General features: G+C 42.0%; 1 protein-coding gene across 1 annotated transcript in view; it reads right to left on the minus strand.

Moving 5' to 3' along the window:
• The window catches only part of PTPN13 (protein tyrosine phosphatase non-receptor type 13), a 143,456-nt gene continuing 125,345 nt past the window's right edge, over positions 1-18,111 (minus strand). The window contains exons 40-47 of the mRNA XM_040966961.1: positions 16,543-16,598; positions 14,846-14,949; positions 12,134-12,282; positions 10,538-10,628; positions 6,644-6,985; positions 4,822-5,033; positions 2,086-2,148; positions 1-688 (exon numbers count right to left, since the gene is read on the minus strand). Of these exons, the coding sequence (XP_040822895.1) occupies positions 593-688; positions 2,086-2,148; positions 4,822-5,033; positions 6,644-6,985; positions 10,538-10,628; positions 12,134-12,282; positions 14,846-14,949; positions 16,543-16,598 (1,113 nt within the window). The 3' untranslated portion in view covers positions 1-592. The remainder of the gene's footprint in view (positions 689-2,085; positions 2,149-4,821; positions 5,034-6,643; positions 6,986-10,537; positions 10,629-12,133; positions 12,283-14,845; positions 14,950-16,542; positions 16,599-18,111) is intronic.

The raw sequence follows: 18,111 nt of genomic DNA on the forward strand, positions 1-18,111 counted from the left end.
TGCTTTGAGGTGTATTTTTTATTTACAAAGTGAGATGAGGCGTTACAAATAGATGATATAGTTACAGATATCTCATTTTGATGAAAAAGTATATAAATATATTACAGGAAATTCTATATAGTAAACATTAGAAATTGATACAGTAAACACTTGCTACTTTTTTTCTATGCCAATATTACCATCACTTAAAGCTTAAATACTGGTTTCAAGTATCCCCTATAAAATAACTATCAAAATACTGGAAAAATTTTTTTTTTTTTGCTATAAACAAGATCAATGCATTAAAAATAGACTCAGCATGTCCTTGTAACAATGTCCACTTGGATCAAATGCTCCCTGCCAACATCCCTAAAAATCGGCATTGTTCAGTTAGTGTTAGAACTTTTAGAAAAATAATAATGATTAGGTTAGAGTAGCTGTAAAAATCCAGCATTTCACGGTTCTGTATGATGAAGGCGAACACCCCTCTAAGTTAGAGGAGACAGGCACAGTGCTGCCGGCCGGGCTTGCTGCTCCAAGGTCATGTTCAGACGTAGAGCAGGGGTCTGCATGGGTGAGGGAGAGAGGCATCCTCCAGGCAGCAACTTGCGGGTCACTGCAGAGGCCGAGGCCGCTCCCGCTGTTCTTCCTCAGCTTGAAGGCGTGTCAGGACATAAAGGATGACTTGATAGCAGAAAATGTATTGGTCCTACAGTGACAGGGAGAGAGGCAAGTTCAGATGCACAATGTGACGGCTGCAGGTGAACTGCTGCACCATCACTGGCCGTGATTCTGGACATTCTGAAAATATCGTTTAAATGATGAACGTTGACTTAATCCTCTGCTGGGTCCTTCTAAAGTTCTGATTCACTTTCAAAGAGCCTACGTAGTCAGTGACTGTGTTCCTAGCCTGGCTTCCTTGTCACCATCTTGCTGTTAGTGCAAGAATCTGTACTTTGTCCACTGATGTGCTCCAAGCACCTGCCAGAGTTCCTAGAGCAGAAGGAACTCAGCAAATACCTGCTGGGCCAACGAAGGAAGGAAGGAATGAACTCCCTGGGTCTAAAGAACGGCTTATTCAGAAAAATGTAGTTTCCCTACCCAAAGACTGTGACTGCAAATCAGCTTGCTACTTGGTAGACTGACTCTGAATGAGAAAGGTCTACGTGGTGGGCATGTGCTGGGGATGCCCGAATCCCGTGCTGGAGTGCCTGCGTTCAGGTGCTGACCTGGTGCCCAAATACAAATTCACACTAGTAGGTGATAGGAACTCAAGTGGGAGACCCAGACTGAGTTTCAGATCCTGGGAGATCTGCATCTTTCTTTAAAAAAAGAAATATGGAGGAAAGCAGACACATTCTAATTTAGACGTGTGTAGTAAATTTTCTGTTTTTCAAGAGGAGAGAAGTGTGAGTTTACAGTGTTCATACCTCTGAGTTCCACTCAGAGAAGAGGGAGAGTGGAACTAGTCAGTGAAGACAGGTGGACAGTAACATGGAGTCCCCAGGAAGGATGCAATTGGAAGTCAGCAGGTGATACGATGCATGGTTTGATTTTAGGTCAGATAAATGAAAATGCTGCCATCACAGGACAAAAGGGCCCAGCTCTGTCCCTCCCACGGTCCCTCCGTCTCTCTGTCCCTCCCTCTGTCTCTCCCTCCAAGCAGCCCCAGCCTGCCCTGCAGCTTCCAGCTTGTGCTGCTGAACTTCTAGAACAACAATAACAATGTTACCTGCTATCTCTTTTTTTGGATTGGAAATGGGGGTGGCATGCTATGAATTCCCTTGTGTTTTACACCACGCCCGCTCCCTCCCTCCACCAAGGCTCTCGCCCTGGCTCCTCCTCTGGAGTCTGCCCTGTGCACTGTAACGCTGCTGCATTCCTTCAGTTTTGATTACAAGGTCATGGTTTAAAAAGGCAGTCTAGAAATATTCTTTTTCTGAATTAGCCTTCATGCTTAAACTTTTTTTCTTCAATAAAGGTTTGCTTTTTTTTTTTTTTTTTTTTTTTTAGCTATAACAAAGGAATCTGAAAAACAGATGCGTGGTTTAACAAGAACTTTAAGGCTGTCGGCATCTTCACAGCCCTCCTCCTCGGGAGACTCACCTCCGTCTGCACCATGCCGTGTCTTTGGAGCCTCATGCGGCGCACTAAGTCGGAGATGTCAAACTGCCAGCAGAAAGAGAATGCAGATTCCAGGTTAGTGAGTCACAGGGATCCCAGAGGGGGCCTTCCACGGAATTCTGTCCCCCACTCATCCTCCCCTTCCGGTTGTCTTGGGAAGCCATCCTGGACAAAACAACCTGGTACACTGTCTGTCGTCATTTGGTATTGTCAAGGATTAAAAAAAAAAAAAAGAATTACAGTAGGTTACTCCATATGGAAATTCACCAATCGGAATGATCTCCTCCCTGAAACTGACTCGTTTCTACCTTAATAAAAAATAAATTATTTTTTCTTACTTGTTACTTTCAGAATGCAATTTAAAAAAATTTTAGCTGACAGTTAACGGTATGAACAAAAGAAAAATAGACTATTTGGTCTTGTCCTACTTAAATTATTGTAGTAGATAAGCTACCACATAAAGTGCATGAAAGAACTTTTGATTAAAATGCTTCAGGAAACAATAATTTTAATTACATATTATACACAGTAAAACCCTGTGGCATTTCTTTTTTAAAGATTTGTTTATTCTTATTGGAAAGGCAGATTTACAGAGAGAAGGAGAGACAGAAAGATCTTTTGTCTGCTGGTTCACTCCTCATGTGACCACAAAGCCAGAGCTGAGCCAATCTGAAGCCAGGAGCCAGGAGCTTTTTCCAGGTCTCCCACGCAGGTGCAGGGTCCCAAGGCTTTGGGCCGTCCTCGATTGCTTTCCCAGGCCACAAGCAGGGAGCTGGATGGGAAGTCGAACAGCCGGGACATGAACTGGCACCCACATGGGATCCTAGCTTGTGCAAACTAAGGATTTAGTCACTAGGCCATTGCGCCAAGCACCACTGTGGCATTTTAGAGTAAGTTTTGAAATTATTTAGAGTTAAAAATAAGATCTGCTTTATTCATTGACTTTAAAAAATTGAAATAATTAAATAAAATGCCTCAGCTTTATCATTTTAAGATGTGCTTTAAAATATTTGTGCATTTTTATTCCATAGTATGATACTACTACTATCTAATACAATTCTAGACTATAAGGGCATTCTATCTGGATGCCAGTTCATGTCCTGGGTGCTCCACTTCCCATCCAGCTCCCTGCCTGTGGCCTGGGAAAGCAGTGGAGGAAGGCCCAAAGCCTTGAGACCCTGCACCCATGTCGGAGACCTAGAAGAAGCTTCTGGCTCTCCCCCTTGGACTGATCTGGCTCTGGCCACTGCAGCCATTTGGAGAGTGAATCAGTGGACGGAATCTTTTTCTCTTTGTCTTTCCTTCTCTTCTGTAACTTTGACTTTCAAAGTAAAATAAGTAAATTTTTAAAAATAATGTCCATAAAGGGTGAAACTCTAATACTACACAAAGAGCCTTCAAACATCTAAAAAAAATTCCCAGGAACCAGCATTGTTGTGGTTTAGGTGAGATCTCGGCCTGAGATGCCAGCATCCTATAAGGGCACCAGTTTCAAGTCCCAGCTATACCACTTCTCATTCAGTTCCCTACTAATGAGACTGAAAGAGCAGCAGAAGACAGTCCAAGTGTCCTGGCCCATGCACCCATTTGGGAGACCTGGATGGAGTCCCCGGCCCTTGGCCTTAGCACGGCCCAGCCCTAGCTGCTACGGCTGTTTGAGGAATGAACCAGCAGATGGAAGATCTCTTTATAACTCTGCTTTTCAGAAAAATTCTAATAATACAAACAAAAATTTGAAGTGCTGTTTATTTTTTTTTATCGCATTTACTTTCTAAATAACAATGTTTACTAAAATACAATTCTATATAATAAGAAAATGAAGGCATTTGTGTAGGCTGTTAAGTTAAAAAAAACACTTAAGATCACATTTAAAAATTAATCACATCTTTTTCCAAAGTACAGTTTCTTTTTTGTGATTTTAAGACATCTCTCCCTATTTCTAAGTCAGAAAACTATCCATATTTTCCACTGAACTATTTTTACAGATTTAACTCAGACACAGACACATACAGAAGAGAGAGAGGGCGTGAGATCTGCTGGTCCACTTTTCAAGTGGCCCTAAAATCAAGTCTGGGCCAGGCCACAGCCAGGAGCCAGGAACTCCCTCCGGGTCTCCCACATGAGGGCAGCGGCCCAAGCACTCAGACCATCTCTGCTGAGCGGCAGAAGTCTCATCCACAGCTGGAAGGCATCCCAGCACCCCAGCGGGATGCCAGTGTTGCTGGTAGCAGCTTTACCTGCATTGCCACAATGCCAGTCCTTATTGAAAATTTTAGTTTGAACATTTAAGATTTTTTAAAGAAAAATATTTATTATTTATTAGAAAGGGAGAGTTACAGAGAGTGCTTGTGAGATTGAGAGAGGGCGGTCTATCTGTTGGTTGATTTACTCCCCAAATGGCTGATCTGAAGCTGGGAGCTTCTTCTGGGTCTCCCATGGGGATGCAGGGGCCTCAGGACTTGGCCCATCTTCTGATATTTTCCCAGGAAGTGGAACAGCTGGGACACAAACTGCCATCCATATGGGATCCTGGCGTTACAGGTAGTGGCTCCTACCCACTACACCATAGCAGTAGATCCAAGATATTTGTTTGTCTTTTTAAAAGGAATTTGTTGATACATTAGATTCTCAGGCTCACAGCAAATGCACAGTAACTATCTTAACACAGTTGTCATGTGAACATTACTTCCGATCAGATCTCACTCATCCCATACTCACGTCGAGATCTTGACCGATGAGTCCCAGAACCACGTCTATGCAGATCAGGGTGCCCGAGCGCCCGATGCCAGCGCTGCAGTGGGTGATGATTGGGCCTGATCTGTGGACATGTCTCATGTAAGAGATGAAAGTGAGCAGGTCGTCCGGCTGAGACGGCGTGTCGTGGTCGGGCCAGGCCGTGAAATTCAGATGAGAAATACATCGCCTCTCTCCTGTCTGAGATTACACAACAGATTAAGGGGACAGTGATGTGCTTTTTGCACCTGTAATTTGCTTTTATTATTATTCTGGCATTTCAAATTCTGTCCAGTGAATCAGGTCACAGGGCAAGTGGGAGAGACTAAAACAGCCTATTAAGGAAAACTAGAAGCCCTTTCTCAAGAGGGTTGTAAGAGCCATGTTTTTAATACTGGCTAACATGACTTCTTTGAGAGACTTCTGTCTCTCTCCTCTCAGTATATCTGATTTTGCAATAAAAATAAATAAATATGTTTTTTTAAAAAAAAAGCTTAAAAAAAGACTTATTTGGAACACTGAAAGTAAATTACATCTTTTTAAAAAAAGATTTATTTATTATTCATTGGAAAGTTGGATATACAGAGAGGAGGATAGACAGAGAGGAAGATCTTCCATCTGATGATTCACTCCCCAAGTGAGCGCAACGGCTAATGCTATGCTGGTCTGAACTTCTTCCGGGTCTCCCACATGGGTGGGCTGTCCTCGACTGCTTTCCCAGGCCACAAGCAGGGAGCTGGATGGGAAGTGGAGCTGCCGGGATTAGAACCGGCACCCAATTGGGATCCCAGGCTGTTCAAGATGAGGACTTTAGCCACTAGGCCATGCCACCGGGCCCAGTAAATTACACCTTGATAAAGACAACCTGCTTTGGTGGTTCCACGACAAGTCCATCCCAGAGCCAGGCACTGTAACTGCTCTGACATCGCGGACTCCCCTGATCCGACCGCCACCTCTCGGCCCTCTGCCGGGTCTCTTACACAGCTGGGGCATGGTTCCAGCTCTGGGCCTCTGAACTTGTCCTTTTTGACCGTGGTGTTTTCCCTTCCTCACCCTCCCTCAGCTATCTCGTCCTGGCTCACTCTAATCCTTCACAGCCCTCCTCGCGTCCTTCTCTGATCCTGTGTTGAAAGTTATACCTGCTGCTCGGTCTCCTTCAACAAGCACCCTCCTGGCTTTACTCTTCCTTTCCCTGCTATCAACACCCTCATCTTCTCATTAGCAAGTGAGAACAATTCCCAGGCTAGGTTTGCCTGACCCCAGTGGCACTGGGTGGCAGAAGCAAAGGCACCTTGCCTAGTCCTCTGGTGGGAAGCACCGTGTGCCCCCAGGGGCTGACTACTGGAGGAGCGTGGAGGACACAGCAGCAGCCTTATTGAAAGCCTGGCAGCTGCTTCTCTGATTCCTCTAAGTGAGAACTGTTTCTTGCTGCAATTGTCCCTCTTGTCCTAATTAGGTTAGGTTGCATGCTGAGGCAATGTTTTTTGCTTAATAGAATTTTAGGAACAGTTTTAACCTGTCTCTTTAGAGGTTTGACTACAAAAATAAGTTGCCAGCATGTAGCATTTGGGTGGTGAAGGATCATGGGTGATCACGGGGAGATCATTGTATCCTGGAGGAAACGGTGGCTCATGAAGGGGGACACACTGAAAAGTATACAAGATACAAAAAGAGCAGGTGGCACCCGTGCCCGTGCATTCAGAACTAGTCACCAGCATTTATCTGGAAAGACACTAGCCAGATCATGAAGGAGGCCATGCTGGGGTCCAGCTGGAACATGGCCGTCATTACCAACGCCCCGACTCACTCACCTGAATGTCCTCCAGGGTCAGCGCCCGCACCACAAAGCCCTTCAGCTGCTGCACCCTCCTGAGAGCCAGCCGGAGCCTGTCGTTGACCACCGTGGTTTTGCCTGGGACATTAGGCCAGTAGCGTTGGCATTTGATTTTTTCTCCTTCCACTTCTTGGGTCATCATGGCTATCACGGTGGAGTGTTGTTCCCAAATCATCTGCCAGAAATCTCCAACTGTCGTTGGGAGCGGTCCCTGGCAGGCGATGTAAACAAACTCTTCCTCTCCCACGGGTATCTTAATGAAGCTGGCATTGATGTATCCCCCCTCGTCTCCAAGTGGAACTCTGGTAGCATCATCTGTGAATTTCCCAACACACAGTCATGCACACCGAGTGTTTGCAACAAGGGTCTTACCAAGCACGTAAATCAAAGATCATGGGAGATTTCTCAAAATCACAGATGAAGTTACAAGCACAACTTTTAACAAAAGTATTGTTTTCAAAAGTTTTGCTCATTTTATGAGTATATCTCAATGCTAAGTGAGTTTCTAACATAAAACTATGGTATTATTTATATAGATTTTACTGAAGCCGTTAAAATTAATAAATTAATATGTTTAGAACTTCTTGCTAACTATAGAAACAAGACCAGCTTTGCTACTTCATTGTTATTTTAATGCAGATGGCAATAATAACAGTACTGAATGGCATGTCAACAAATTTCTTTTCACAGAATAAAAATTAATAAAATTAATATTATGACACTATCAAAGTCCTTACTGAAAATATTGTTGGCATAATTCTCATTGCCCAATTAAGTTCTATTATTTTAACAAGGTAGTGCAAATGACAAAGTAGCATAATAAACAGGTAATCCATTTCACTCTCTAGTCACATAATTCCTTATCTTTGTCTAATTATAATTTCTTTTTTTAAAAAGATTTATTTAGTTTTTTATTGGAAAGGTGGATATACAAAGAGGAGGAGACAGAGAGGAGGATCTTCTGTCTGATAGTTCACTCCCCAAGTGACCACAATGGCTGGAGCTGAGCTAATCCGAAGCCAGGAGCCAGGTCTCCTGGGTCTCCCATGCAGGTGCAGGGTCCCAAAGCTTTGGGCCGTCCTTGAGTGCTTTCCCAGGCCACAAGCAGGGAGCTGGAAGGGAAGCAAGGCTGCTGGGATTAGAACCGGCATCCATATGGTATCCTGGTGCATGCAAGGCGAGGACTTTAACCACTATGCTATCACGCCGTGCCTTAATTATAATTTCAAAGAGCCTACATGTAATTTTAAACTAAGCTGTCCCAGTGAAGGTATCTTTTACTGAAGTTATAAGGCTAACGGTTTATGTAGAAGTATAAATTTATACATACATATGTGTAAGAAGTTATTTCCATTCCAATATCTTTAAATGCAAGTCATAATTCTGGTGATATAAAATTAAAGGATTTAGGGCTGGCACAATGGTCCAATTGACTAATCCTTAGCCTTTAAGCACCAGCATCCCATATGGATACAAGTTCATGTCCTGTTTGCTCAACATCCCACTCAGCTCCCTGCTTGTGGCCTGGAAAAACAATTGAGGATAGCCCAAGGCCTTGGGACCCTGCACCCAAATGGGAGACTTGGCAGAAATTCCTGGTTCCTGACTTCGGGTCAGCTCAGATCTGGCCATAGTGACCACTGGGGAGTGAACCAGCAGATAGAAGATCTTTCTTTCTGTCTCTTCTTCTCTCTGCAATTCTCTTTCCAATAAAAAATGAATAAACCTTAAAAAATTATTTTAATAACAGGTTCCAAAATCCACTGTCAGTTGTCCTTTATTACTTTATGTCTACTTGTTGTTTGTTTCATGAAAACAAATTCTCTCATTAGTTTTGATTTTACGGCTGTGAAATTATCTGCTACATTTTTTCCTTAAATATTGACTATTTACTTTATACCAAGACATGAGTTGTTCCAGTTTTGAAAATTCTAAGATTCAGGGCTGTGGCATAGTAGATTAAGCCTCAGCTTGTGGCACTGGCATCTCATATTGGTGTTAGTTTGAGTCCTGGCAACTCTGTTTCTGATCCAGCTATCCGCTTGTGGCCTGGGAAAGCAGTGAAGAACAGCCCAAGTCCTTGGGCCCCTTGACCCCAGTGGGAGACCCAGAAGAAGCTCTTGGTTCCAGTTTGGGGAGTGAACCAACAGATGGAAGATTTCTCTCTCTCCTTCTCTACATAACGCTGCCTTTCAAATGAAATTACTATAAAAATCTTAAAAAAAGCTAAGATTCACTTCTTACAGGAAGTTGGCTAAAACAAATATTTTGCCTTTCATCTGGTTTGAAAACATTCAATTGCATTATTCTTTATTTCATGATTTGTTGCTATTGGGTTTATTTGTTGGAGATTTATGATTTTCTTGCTAACACAGGGTCAGTGTGTCACATGATATAATCCAAAGTACTAATATACACAAATATGTAAGAAGTTGTTACAGGTTAAACATTGTTTAATATACTTATGTTTAATTCAAAAATATACTTATGTTTAATTTTTTTCTAAAGACTTCTTTATTTTTATTGGAAAGGCAGATATACAGAAAAAGATCTTCTGTCTGTTGATTCACTACCCAAGTGGCTGCAATGACCAGAGCTGAGCCAATCTGAAGCCAGGAACCTGGAGCTTCTTCTGGGTCTCCCACATGGGTACAGAGTCCCAAGGCTTTGGGCCATCCTTGACTGCCTTCCTAGGCCACAAGCAGGGAACTGGATGGGAAGTAGAGCAGCTGGGTTACATATAGGTGCCCATATGGGATCCAGACAGGTGCAAGGCAAGGACTTTAGCCACTAGGCTACTGCTCTGGGCCCCCTTATGTTTAATAATAATTCATATTCTGGATAGGTGGAATGGGTACAGCATGGGTTAAAATGAGTGTTTTAATTTCTGTAATTGAGGGTGGGAGGTGGTATTGTGGTGCATCAAGTCAAACTATGGCCTGTGACACCAGCATCCCATGAGTGCTGGTTTGATTCCTGGCTATTCCACTGCCATTCCAGCTCCCTGCTCATGCACTGGAGAAGGCTACAGGAGAGATGGCCCAAGTGCTTGCGACCCCTAGGTCCACATGGGAAACTTGGATGGGGTTGCAGGTTCCTGGCACCAGCCTGCCCTTGTTGTTGTACTCATTTGGGGAGTGAGTCATCAGACAGAAGAAACATTCTCTTGTTTTCTCTCTATAATTTCACCTTTGAAATAAATAAACATTTAAGCCTTTAAAAAATTCCTTTCAGGGGCTGGTGTTGTAGTAGTCAGGTAGGTTAAGTCAACCTGCTTAACCAGTGGGATGCTGGTATCCCATATGAGCATTGGTTTGGGCCCTTGCTGCCCACTTCTAAGCCTGCTCACTGCTAGTACAACTGGAAAGCTGTGGAAGGTGGTCTACCTACTTGGGCCCCTACCACACATGTGAGAAATTTCCTTCTGGGGTCTAAAATGATTAAAAGCTCAATTCAGCCTTGCTAGTATCACTGTAGTCATATGTGCAGGGCTATAAATTACCATCGACACTGCCTTAAAGTGAATGGATAAATTAATGGTGGTTATGACATATCAACCCAATACAATGCTTATCCAAGGGCCAGTTTAAAATGATTGATTTGGCATCACTGATAAAATTTTAATATTATATGAATAAATATTCATGGATAACTTAAATATTTGGTTCTTTTCATTTTCAGAATAGAAAAATTAAAAGGGAATTCACATTGTGTATCTGGATTTACGTATTACTGAAGTTAATCTCTGAATGTGTGTATACGCACACGCTTATGTGATGGATAACAGGTTAAATTAGCATAAGCATTTAGGATAAGTTCAGATTCTAGTAAACCGAAATGAAATTTTAGGGTCAAACTGGAACTTACAGGGAAGTATATTTTTATATCTGTTCTTTCTTCTGTTTTCCTTAGTCTGTCCAATCAGACACTGATCCAAAGGTTTTAATTCATGAAGGTTCTATAAGGCAAACAATGGAAATGAATTTGTTAAACAGTAATTAAGTAACTGAAAATGCTACGAATGTGTTTAGTGTAAAGTTGGTTGTTAGGGCTCACTTTGAACATTAGGAAATAGAGATGTCCTAAATAAGCCTAAATTCAATACCAAACTGATGAATCAGTGTTAACTAAAGCAGACTTTAAAAAGTTTAGGGAAAACATACGTTGCAGCAAAAAATTTTTGCACCAAAAATATACCACCTTTTATTTCCCTCTTTCATGAACTTCTGGAAGTACTACTATACTACTGTTGCAAGTACATTAAATTGAACTTGTTGCAGCAACTACTTCAGCAGATAGCATTTTGTATCTTAATTTCAAAATTCAGTTAAAAAAATCACAACTTCTGAAAATGCCCTTGACTTACAGTAACAAAGCAGAGTGAAAATTTCTGTATATTATTGGAATATTCCAAGGCATCATGTTGTGATCATGTAATCCTGAGTTGTAGAGTCAACTCTTTTTAACCTATGGTTCATCCACTCTCTGAAAAATATTTATTAAATGCTTTGGTTTACAAGGTGCTGTTATAAATGTTGGGGAGATAGTGGTGGCAGCAACAGAAGATTCTAGCTTTCATGGAAGGCACAGCCTGTGGGAAGAAACAAAGGAAGTCGGCAGACGTGGGAATGTAGCCTCAGAGGCTCAACCCACTGCTGTGATGGAGGAGAGCGATCCGTGTCCTAAGGGTTGTCATGCCAGTTCTCCAAGGTGATATTTAAACTTAAAACCTAAATGAAGAAACAGGTTATGTGAAAACAGAGCTCTGCAGAGAGGAGCATATTTTAATATTTGCTCCAGTATTCAAATCTATCCAATGGAACTGATCTTTTGAGAAATCTTTACAAAGTAGTAACAGCAGAGCAGAATCACTCAACAGAAGTAACTCCTTTTCCCAGCAAGAAAGCCCCGGACAAGGGCAAACAAGCAGACACTGAGCAAGAGCAAGGACCGCCCCGACCCCCACCTACACGGTGGGGCTGCATTTGTCTGTTGCTTACTGCTAAATATGGATGCTGTCATGAGAGCCTCTGAGGAGCCACGGCTGAGCTGGGGCACAGGTGCTGAGAGCCGTGCTGAATTAGAAGCCATGGCTAATGGTGCGCCACGTTCCCAGGCTAACAATTATGAAATTCAGTGGGTGGTTGGCATAGATGGCTGCCTTAAAAATTTTTTTTTTTATCCTTATACATGATGCAGGGAGGAGAATCTTCAGGGAAATTTATCAAAATGCAAGTTGCTAATGCAATGTCTTTAAAGCAATACTATTCCAATTCCAATTAGAAAAATTAATTTAATTCTGTGTATAACATTAAGGTGCTTTTCGAGTTATAAGTTAGGAACCTATTGGTAGAATGGGTAGATAATAGATGATTTTTCGAAGTGTCTCCTGACTAAGGACACATTTTTCTTTCCTGATACAGGCACCTTTCGGGGATAGAACCATTGGCATGTGCCACTTACCTCCAGTTCCTTGGAAGGAATCCCCTGGTCCAGCAAGCCCCTCAGCATGCGAATGACTGATTTCAACTTGGCGCCGGTGTATCTGCCCGAGGGGAGCACTCTGACCACAGGCAGTGCAGCGAGTTCCTCGTTCGTCAGAAAGGGAGGATCTAACAGGAAGACAGTACTGAGCGTCAGGAAGGCACTGTCCCAGAACCCGCCGGCCCAGGGAGGGAACAACTGGAGACCATTCTCACAGAATGGGGAACCCACTTTTACAAAATGGGGAGCATTTAAATATTGGAGAACTAATAGGGCTAAAGAATGAATAAACTCATCACTACGATACATTTAAAAAGGCTTCAAAAAGTAATTTTGCTTATTTGGAGGGCAGAGAGACAAACATCAAAAGAAAAAACTCTTCTATTTGTTCTTTCACTGCCCCCAAATCTGCAACAACCATGAATGGGTCAGGCCCAAGTGAGGAGTCTATTTTTTCAATATTATTACTTCATTTATTTTTATTGGGAAGGCAAATATACAGACAGAAGGAGAGACAGAGAGGAAGATCTTTTGTTTGCTGATTCACTCCCCAAGTGGCTGCAACAGCTGGAGCTGAGCCAATCCGAAGCCAGGAGCCTGGAGCCTCTTCTGGGTCTCCCACATGGGTGCAGGGTCCCAAAGCTTTCCCAGGACACAAGCAGCGAGCTGGGTGGGAAGTGGAGCAGCTGGGACAGGAACCAGTGGCCATATGGGATTCCAGTGCATGCAGGGTGATGACGTTAGCCACTAGGCTCTCAGGCCGGGCCCAGGGGCCTGGTGCTTAATCCAAGTCTCACATAAGGGTGGCAGGGACCCAAGCATTTGAGCTGTCACCTGCTGCCTCCCAGAGTCCACAGTAGCAGGAAGGCAGAAGCAGAAGTGAAGCCAGAACTCAAACCCCAGCACCCCACGCAGAGAATATAGAGTTCCCAAGCAGCATCTTAACTGCTCTGCCACAGGCCCATCCAGGAACTGTTTACCACAGCACCACTCAGAACCCAACTTGTAAGATGATAGCTCAATGCCTGATCTGAAGTTCTTTCTTTCTTCCCCCCACCCCCATTTATTTGGAAAAGAGAGAGACAGAGAGGGAGAAACAGAGAATAAAGATAAGCCATGCACTGGTTCTGAGTCATGCTCAAGCGAGGATTCTGGAACTCAATCCAGCTCTCTCTTGTGGGTGGCAGGGACTCAAGCCATCACTGCTGCTTGCCAGGAAGAAGCTGGGCTCACAAGTGGTGCAGTGATCTGAACTCAAGCACTCAATGTCAATATGAGATGAACTGCTCCGCCAAATCCTGTCCCTGCACAGAAGTCCTTCAGGCCCTTGACTTCTACAAGCTTCTTGAATCAAGTGGCAGTGTTTTCCTGAGGGAGATACATGTCTAGGTCTGTTAGTAAACTACATTTGTATTAGCTTCTCAGCACCAGGTAAGACATGTCCAGAATTCCTCACCACAGGAGACTGCTCTAGGGGCCCCGAGCTCCCCCCTTCACGCCCACCCTGTGATTCAGTTCTGGTGCCTGTAGCAGAAGGTGACTGCTCTTTCAGAGAAAGGTAGGAAAGACATCTTGTTGTACTGGACATGTGTAGGTTTAATTAAGTCTGTCGGTTGGTGAAGGTGTTTTCATGATGCAGCTATTCTGTAGACAATAACAATGCTGGGCACTGTGGGAGATACAACTTGGACAAGCTACCTCAAGAAGCGTCAGATCTGGCTAGGACAAAGTCTAGTTGGGAGTATGAAATTCATTCATGAAGTTAACTGTAAATGTTACAGAACTGAGTGCGAAAAGAACAGGAACTCCAAGGACTGACAATGAGGCTGGTTTATAGAAGGCAACAAGAATTGACCTAAGTTGAAACACTGTGAATTTAGTTCATCAGTTTCCTTTATAAAACTACGACAAGACCACATTCTTTCCATGTAATACTTCCTTATATGAAACAAGACAAATAAAACAGAATACAATTTCATTTCTCAACTGGTTCAATTATAAAATTAAAATACACTAATAATAGTGAAGACAGACCCACTGACTCCTGTTTGTAAAAGATGGAGTTGGGGGGCTGGTGTCGTGGCTGTGTGAGTAAAGCTGCTGCCTGCAATGCCAGCATCCCATATGGGGGCTGATTTGAGTTCTGGCTGCTCCACTTCTGAGTTAGCTGCCTGCTTATGTGCCTGGGAAAGCAGCAGAGGATGCTGGCCCCTGAGTCCATGTGGGAGACTCAGATGAGGCTCCTGGCTTCTGCCTTTAGTGTGGTCCAGGCTCAGACGGGGCTGCTATTCGGGGAGTGAATCAGTGGAAGGACAACCACTCTATCTTTCCCATTCTTTCTCTGAAACACTGCCTTTCAAATAAATAAAATAATTAAAAAAAAGATGAAATTGAAATTCAATTGTAATAATAGTTTCATACCTTTCAGCTATTCTACTTATTTCATACTCTTTTCATTTGAAGTATCTATACACTTACCTGCAAGTGTTATTCAATTCCACTGAGAATTTTGGGCTATAAACTGGACAATGTTGATTTAATGTGTCAATGTGATTTAACTTTATAAAATCAAATAATGCAGATAGACATATAGTGAAATAACATTCCCATACATTCTGAAAGTTTTGTCTTTATACATTTATTTTTCCTATTCACTGTTTCTGAAGAAAATTTTGCTAATAAAACTCTTGCCTTTATCAGCATCTTCATGGTTTGTTGCCTGTATTGGCAATTCACCACTTGCCCAAGGGATTCCATCATTCTCCATCTTCCTTTCTTGTGACTTCTGAAGTAAGCTATGACAACAAAACACATTGGTAAAACATCTTTGTGTTGTCCCCCATAGAAGCTAAATTGTTATGGCACCAAACAATTTATTTTCATACAACTATCATAGCATTTTAAAGTAGGTTACCTGAATTAAAAAAGAAAACAATGAATCCACATTCTTTAAATCTATTGGTAGATATAAATCAGTTTGAGCCACAGAACAGTTTACTGCAGTTTTAAACTTATTTTCAAATAGACTCTAAGTCTTTAAACTTTAGGCCAAAGCAGGGGAGATACAGAAAGTGGCAGGTTCATTTCCATCCTTCAACATGATGAGTGATCATAGTGGAGCTGGGACATATTTTTCACTTTTTTTTTTATAATATCAACCAGTCCATTACATGGATTTATCTTAATTTATCTGAAGAAGTATCTTTTAATGAACACAGTATTGCCACAATTGGAGGCCAGAAAGTCACTCTCTGTCTCAGTGTAATGAAACAAAGAATACATTTTCACCATTTCCTGGTAAATTGGATGGCTGGCCAGAAAAGAGAAATTAGGTAAGAAGAGTGCTTAGTGCTGAAGGGAGATGAAAAGAGGTTATGCAAAAGATCGAATAGATTTTTCTCTCTTCAATTAAATAAAGCAGAGTTCTCTGATCTGACTGCATTGGTGTACATCATTCACGTTGCTTTCCAAATGTCAATTACCAGGCAACGATCATGCTGTTTTTACAGTGCACGTGTTCTTCTGTTCAATTCATTGTGGTTTATAATTAACATTTAATTTGTAAGCTCTGCTGCACCCATGAGGTTGGTTATGTCTTAACATGCCAGTACTCTGTCTGCAAGAACAGATTTCAGAGGTGTTCCATCATTCTCTTCAACAGCTGCTTCACACTCCGGTGTATTGTCTCTCTTAATGGTATCTGCTAGTCTAAAAATGTTGCAACTGCTCATAGAAAGTAATATCATAGTATGTTCACACTTAGGAATGTCTTTGCATACATATGGCTATAAAGTTCTTAGACATAAACTTGCTATGTTGAAGAACATGTATTACATTTCTTTGGATCTATGACTCCCATCACAATGAGATACATTATTTTGTTTAACTTTAAGGAGTGCTATTGATGACTCTGATTGCAACACCTGCATGGTTTTATTTTTTTCATGAATTTTGAGATGTTACAACAAAACCCAATGCAAACAAAAAGGTCACATTAATTTTCCCTCTTTCCTTCCTCTCTCCCTGTCCCTCAAAACTTAAAGAGATAGCTGTTTACCAACACCTTCTCTTTCATGTATTTCTAATTACCAGGAATAAAAATGCACGCATTTCTACATTAATAATCTGTAACCCTCTCTCAGTCAATACTTCACATCAATTTGCTGTTTTAGGAAGAAGTAAACAGCTATTTTTGAGTATCCGATCAGCAGGTAATACATTGACTACATAAACATAGATGCTTTATATAGTACATATAATACATTTTATGTACAATCACCTTGTTGATCAATAATGTATACAATTTTTCCTTGATATACTGTGCCTCCTCACCAAAACAAAAGCTTATTTTACAATGTTAATTGCAAAAAACTTTTTGTTGAGCTTACCTTTCACTTTCTACTTTCTCTTCACAGTATTCCTCATAGCCATTAATTTTGGTAGACTACAATAAAGAGAAATAAAAATAAATTAGCCCTTTGGGAAAAGCAAACTAGTAGTATCTGTTTTTTTCTATGAATTATCACTTATATTTATTACTTATTCTCATATTACAAAGACACATATGATGTTTAATCAACAGGCTCTGCATAGTGCCTGAGGCATTTTCAGTGGCCCAAGATTTTGAGGAAATCAGAAATTTGGAAGTTAGAATTTCAGTTGAAAATCTGAATGAGCACTTATATAATTCTACGCACATGTGGCATATTCTTTAATGCTACTTGAGTTTTAAAACCTGAAAATGCCTTCAAGCACTTTTTTAAAAAAAGAACTTATTTTTCTATTTGAAAGGAAGTTAGAAAGAGGGAAAAGAGATCTCCCAGCTACTGTTTCACTCTCCAAATGGCTGCAATGGCCAGACAAGGTCAGGGTGAAGCCAAGAGTGTCCAACTCCACCCAGGTCTTCTATCTGGGGGGCAGGGGCCAGGCATCTGGATCATCTTCTGCTGCTTTCCCAGGCACATTACTTGTGTATTTGAAATCTTACCTCTATCCCTCCTGCCACCCAAACCCAAACCCAAACCAAACCAAACCAAACCAAAACAAAACACCTAGAGAGTTGGACACAGTGATTACACAGCCTTGTATTCTATCAGAAGTGCAGGGCTCGCATAGGAATGGGTTCTGTGACTGCACTGTACAATGGCCTGTAAGGCCAGCTCTGCCTTATGCTAGGTTAAGCATGATTATCGCCCAAGTGGAGGGAGTCACTAAAAGTTTTGTAATTTTCTTTAATGTTTAAAAAATAGTTTTCTAAAAACTAGAACTGGAAACGACCCTGGAAGTGTACTGAGGCATGTCTGTGGAAGACATCTTTTTTCTATCCTGGTTTTTCTGACCTGTCGGCAAAGTGCTTCTGCCTCTCTCAGAAGAATCAGGTGATCAAAGACAAGGGGAGACAACATCTCTTGGCGTAGTACACAAGTTACTTTATGAACCGAACTCCTGCTTGTCTTCAGCCTTCATTGTCAAGGTATGATGTGGTATCACCCTTGCACTGATCTAGTGCCCTAATGTCCCACACCTCTGCTAACGCAGCTCTACGGTATGGCTTTTGTTCTCACTTCATCTCACCTATCATTTCCTTTGACTAATCCTATTGGATGCTTTAATAACTCTCACTACTTCTGTGCAGATTCTGCCGTTTCCCATATTTACACTTAATCTTAGCCAAAAGGTCGAGAAGTGATTGTTTCCCATATTTGAAAGATCTGTTTTATTATTATTTTTATTTGAAACGCACAGTTACAGAGAAAAGGACAGGCACACTGAGAGAGGTCTTTCATTTGCTAGTTCACTTCCTAAATGGCTGTAACAGCCGGAGCCGAATCAATTCAAACCCAGGAGCTAGGAGTTTCCTCCAGGTCTCCAAAAGACTTGAGCCATCTTCTGCTGCTTTCCCAGGCCATTAGCAGAGAGCTGCCCCAGCAGTGGAGCAGCCGGGACATGAACTGGTG

Source organism: Ochotona curzoniae, unplaced genomic scaffold (genome assembly GCF_017591425.1).
Source record: "Ochotona curzoniae isolate NIBS_2020 unplaced genomic scaffold, NIBS_Ocur_1.0 scaffold_4506, whole genome shotgun sequence".
Classification (NCBI taxonomy): Eukaryota; Metazoa; Chordata; class Mammalia; order Lagomorpha; family Ochotonidae; genus Ochotona; species Ochotona curzoniae.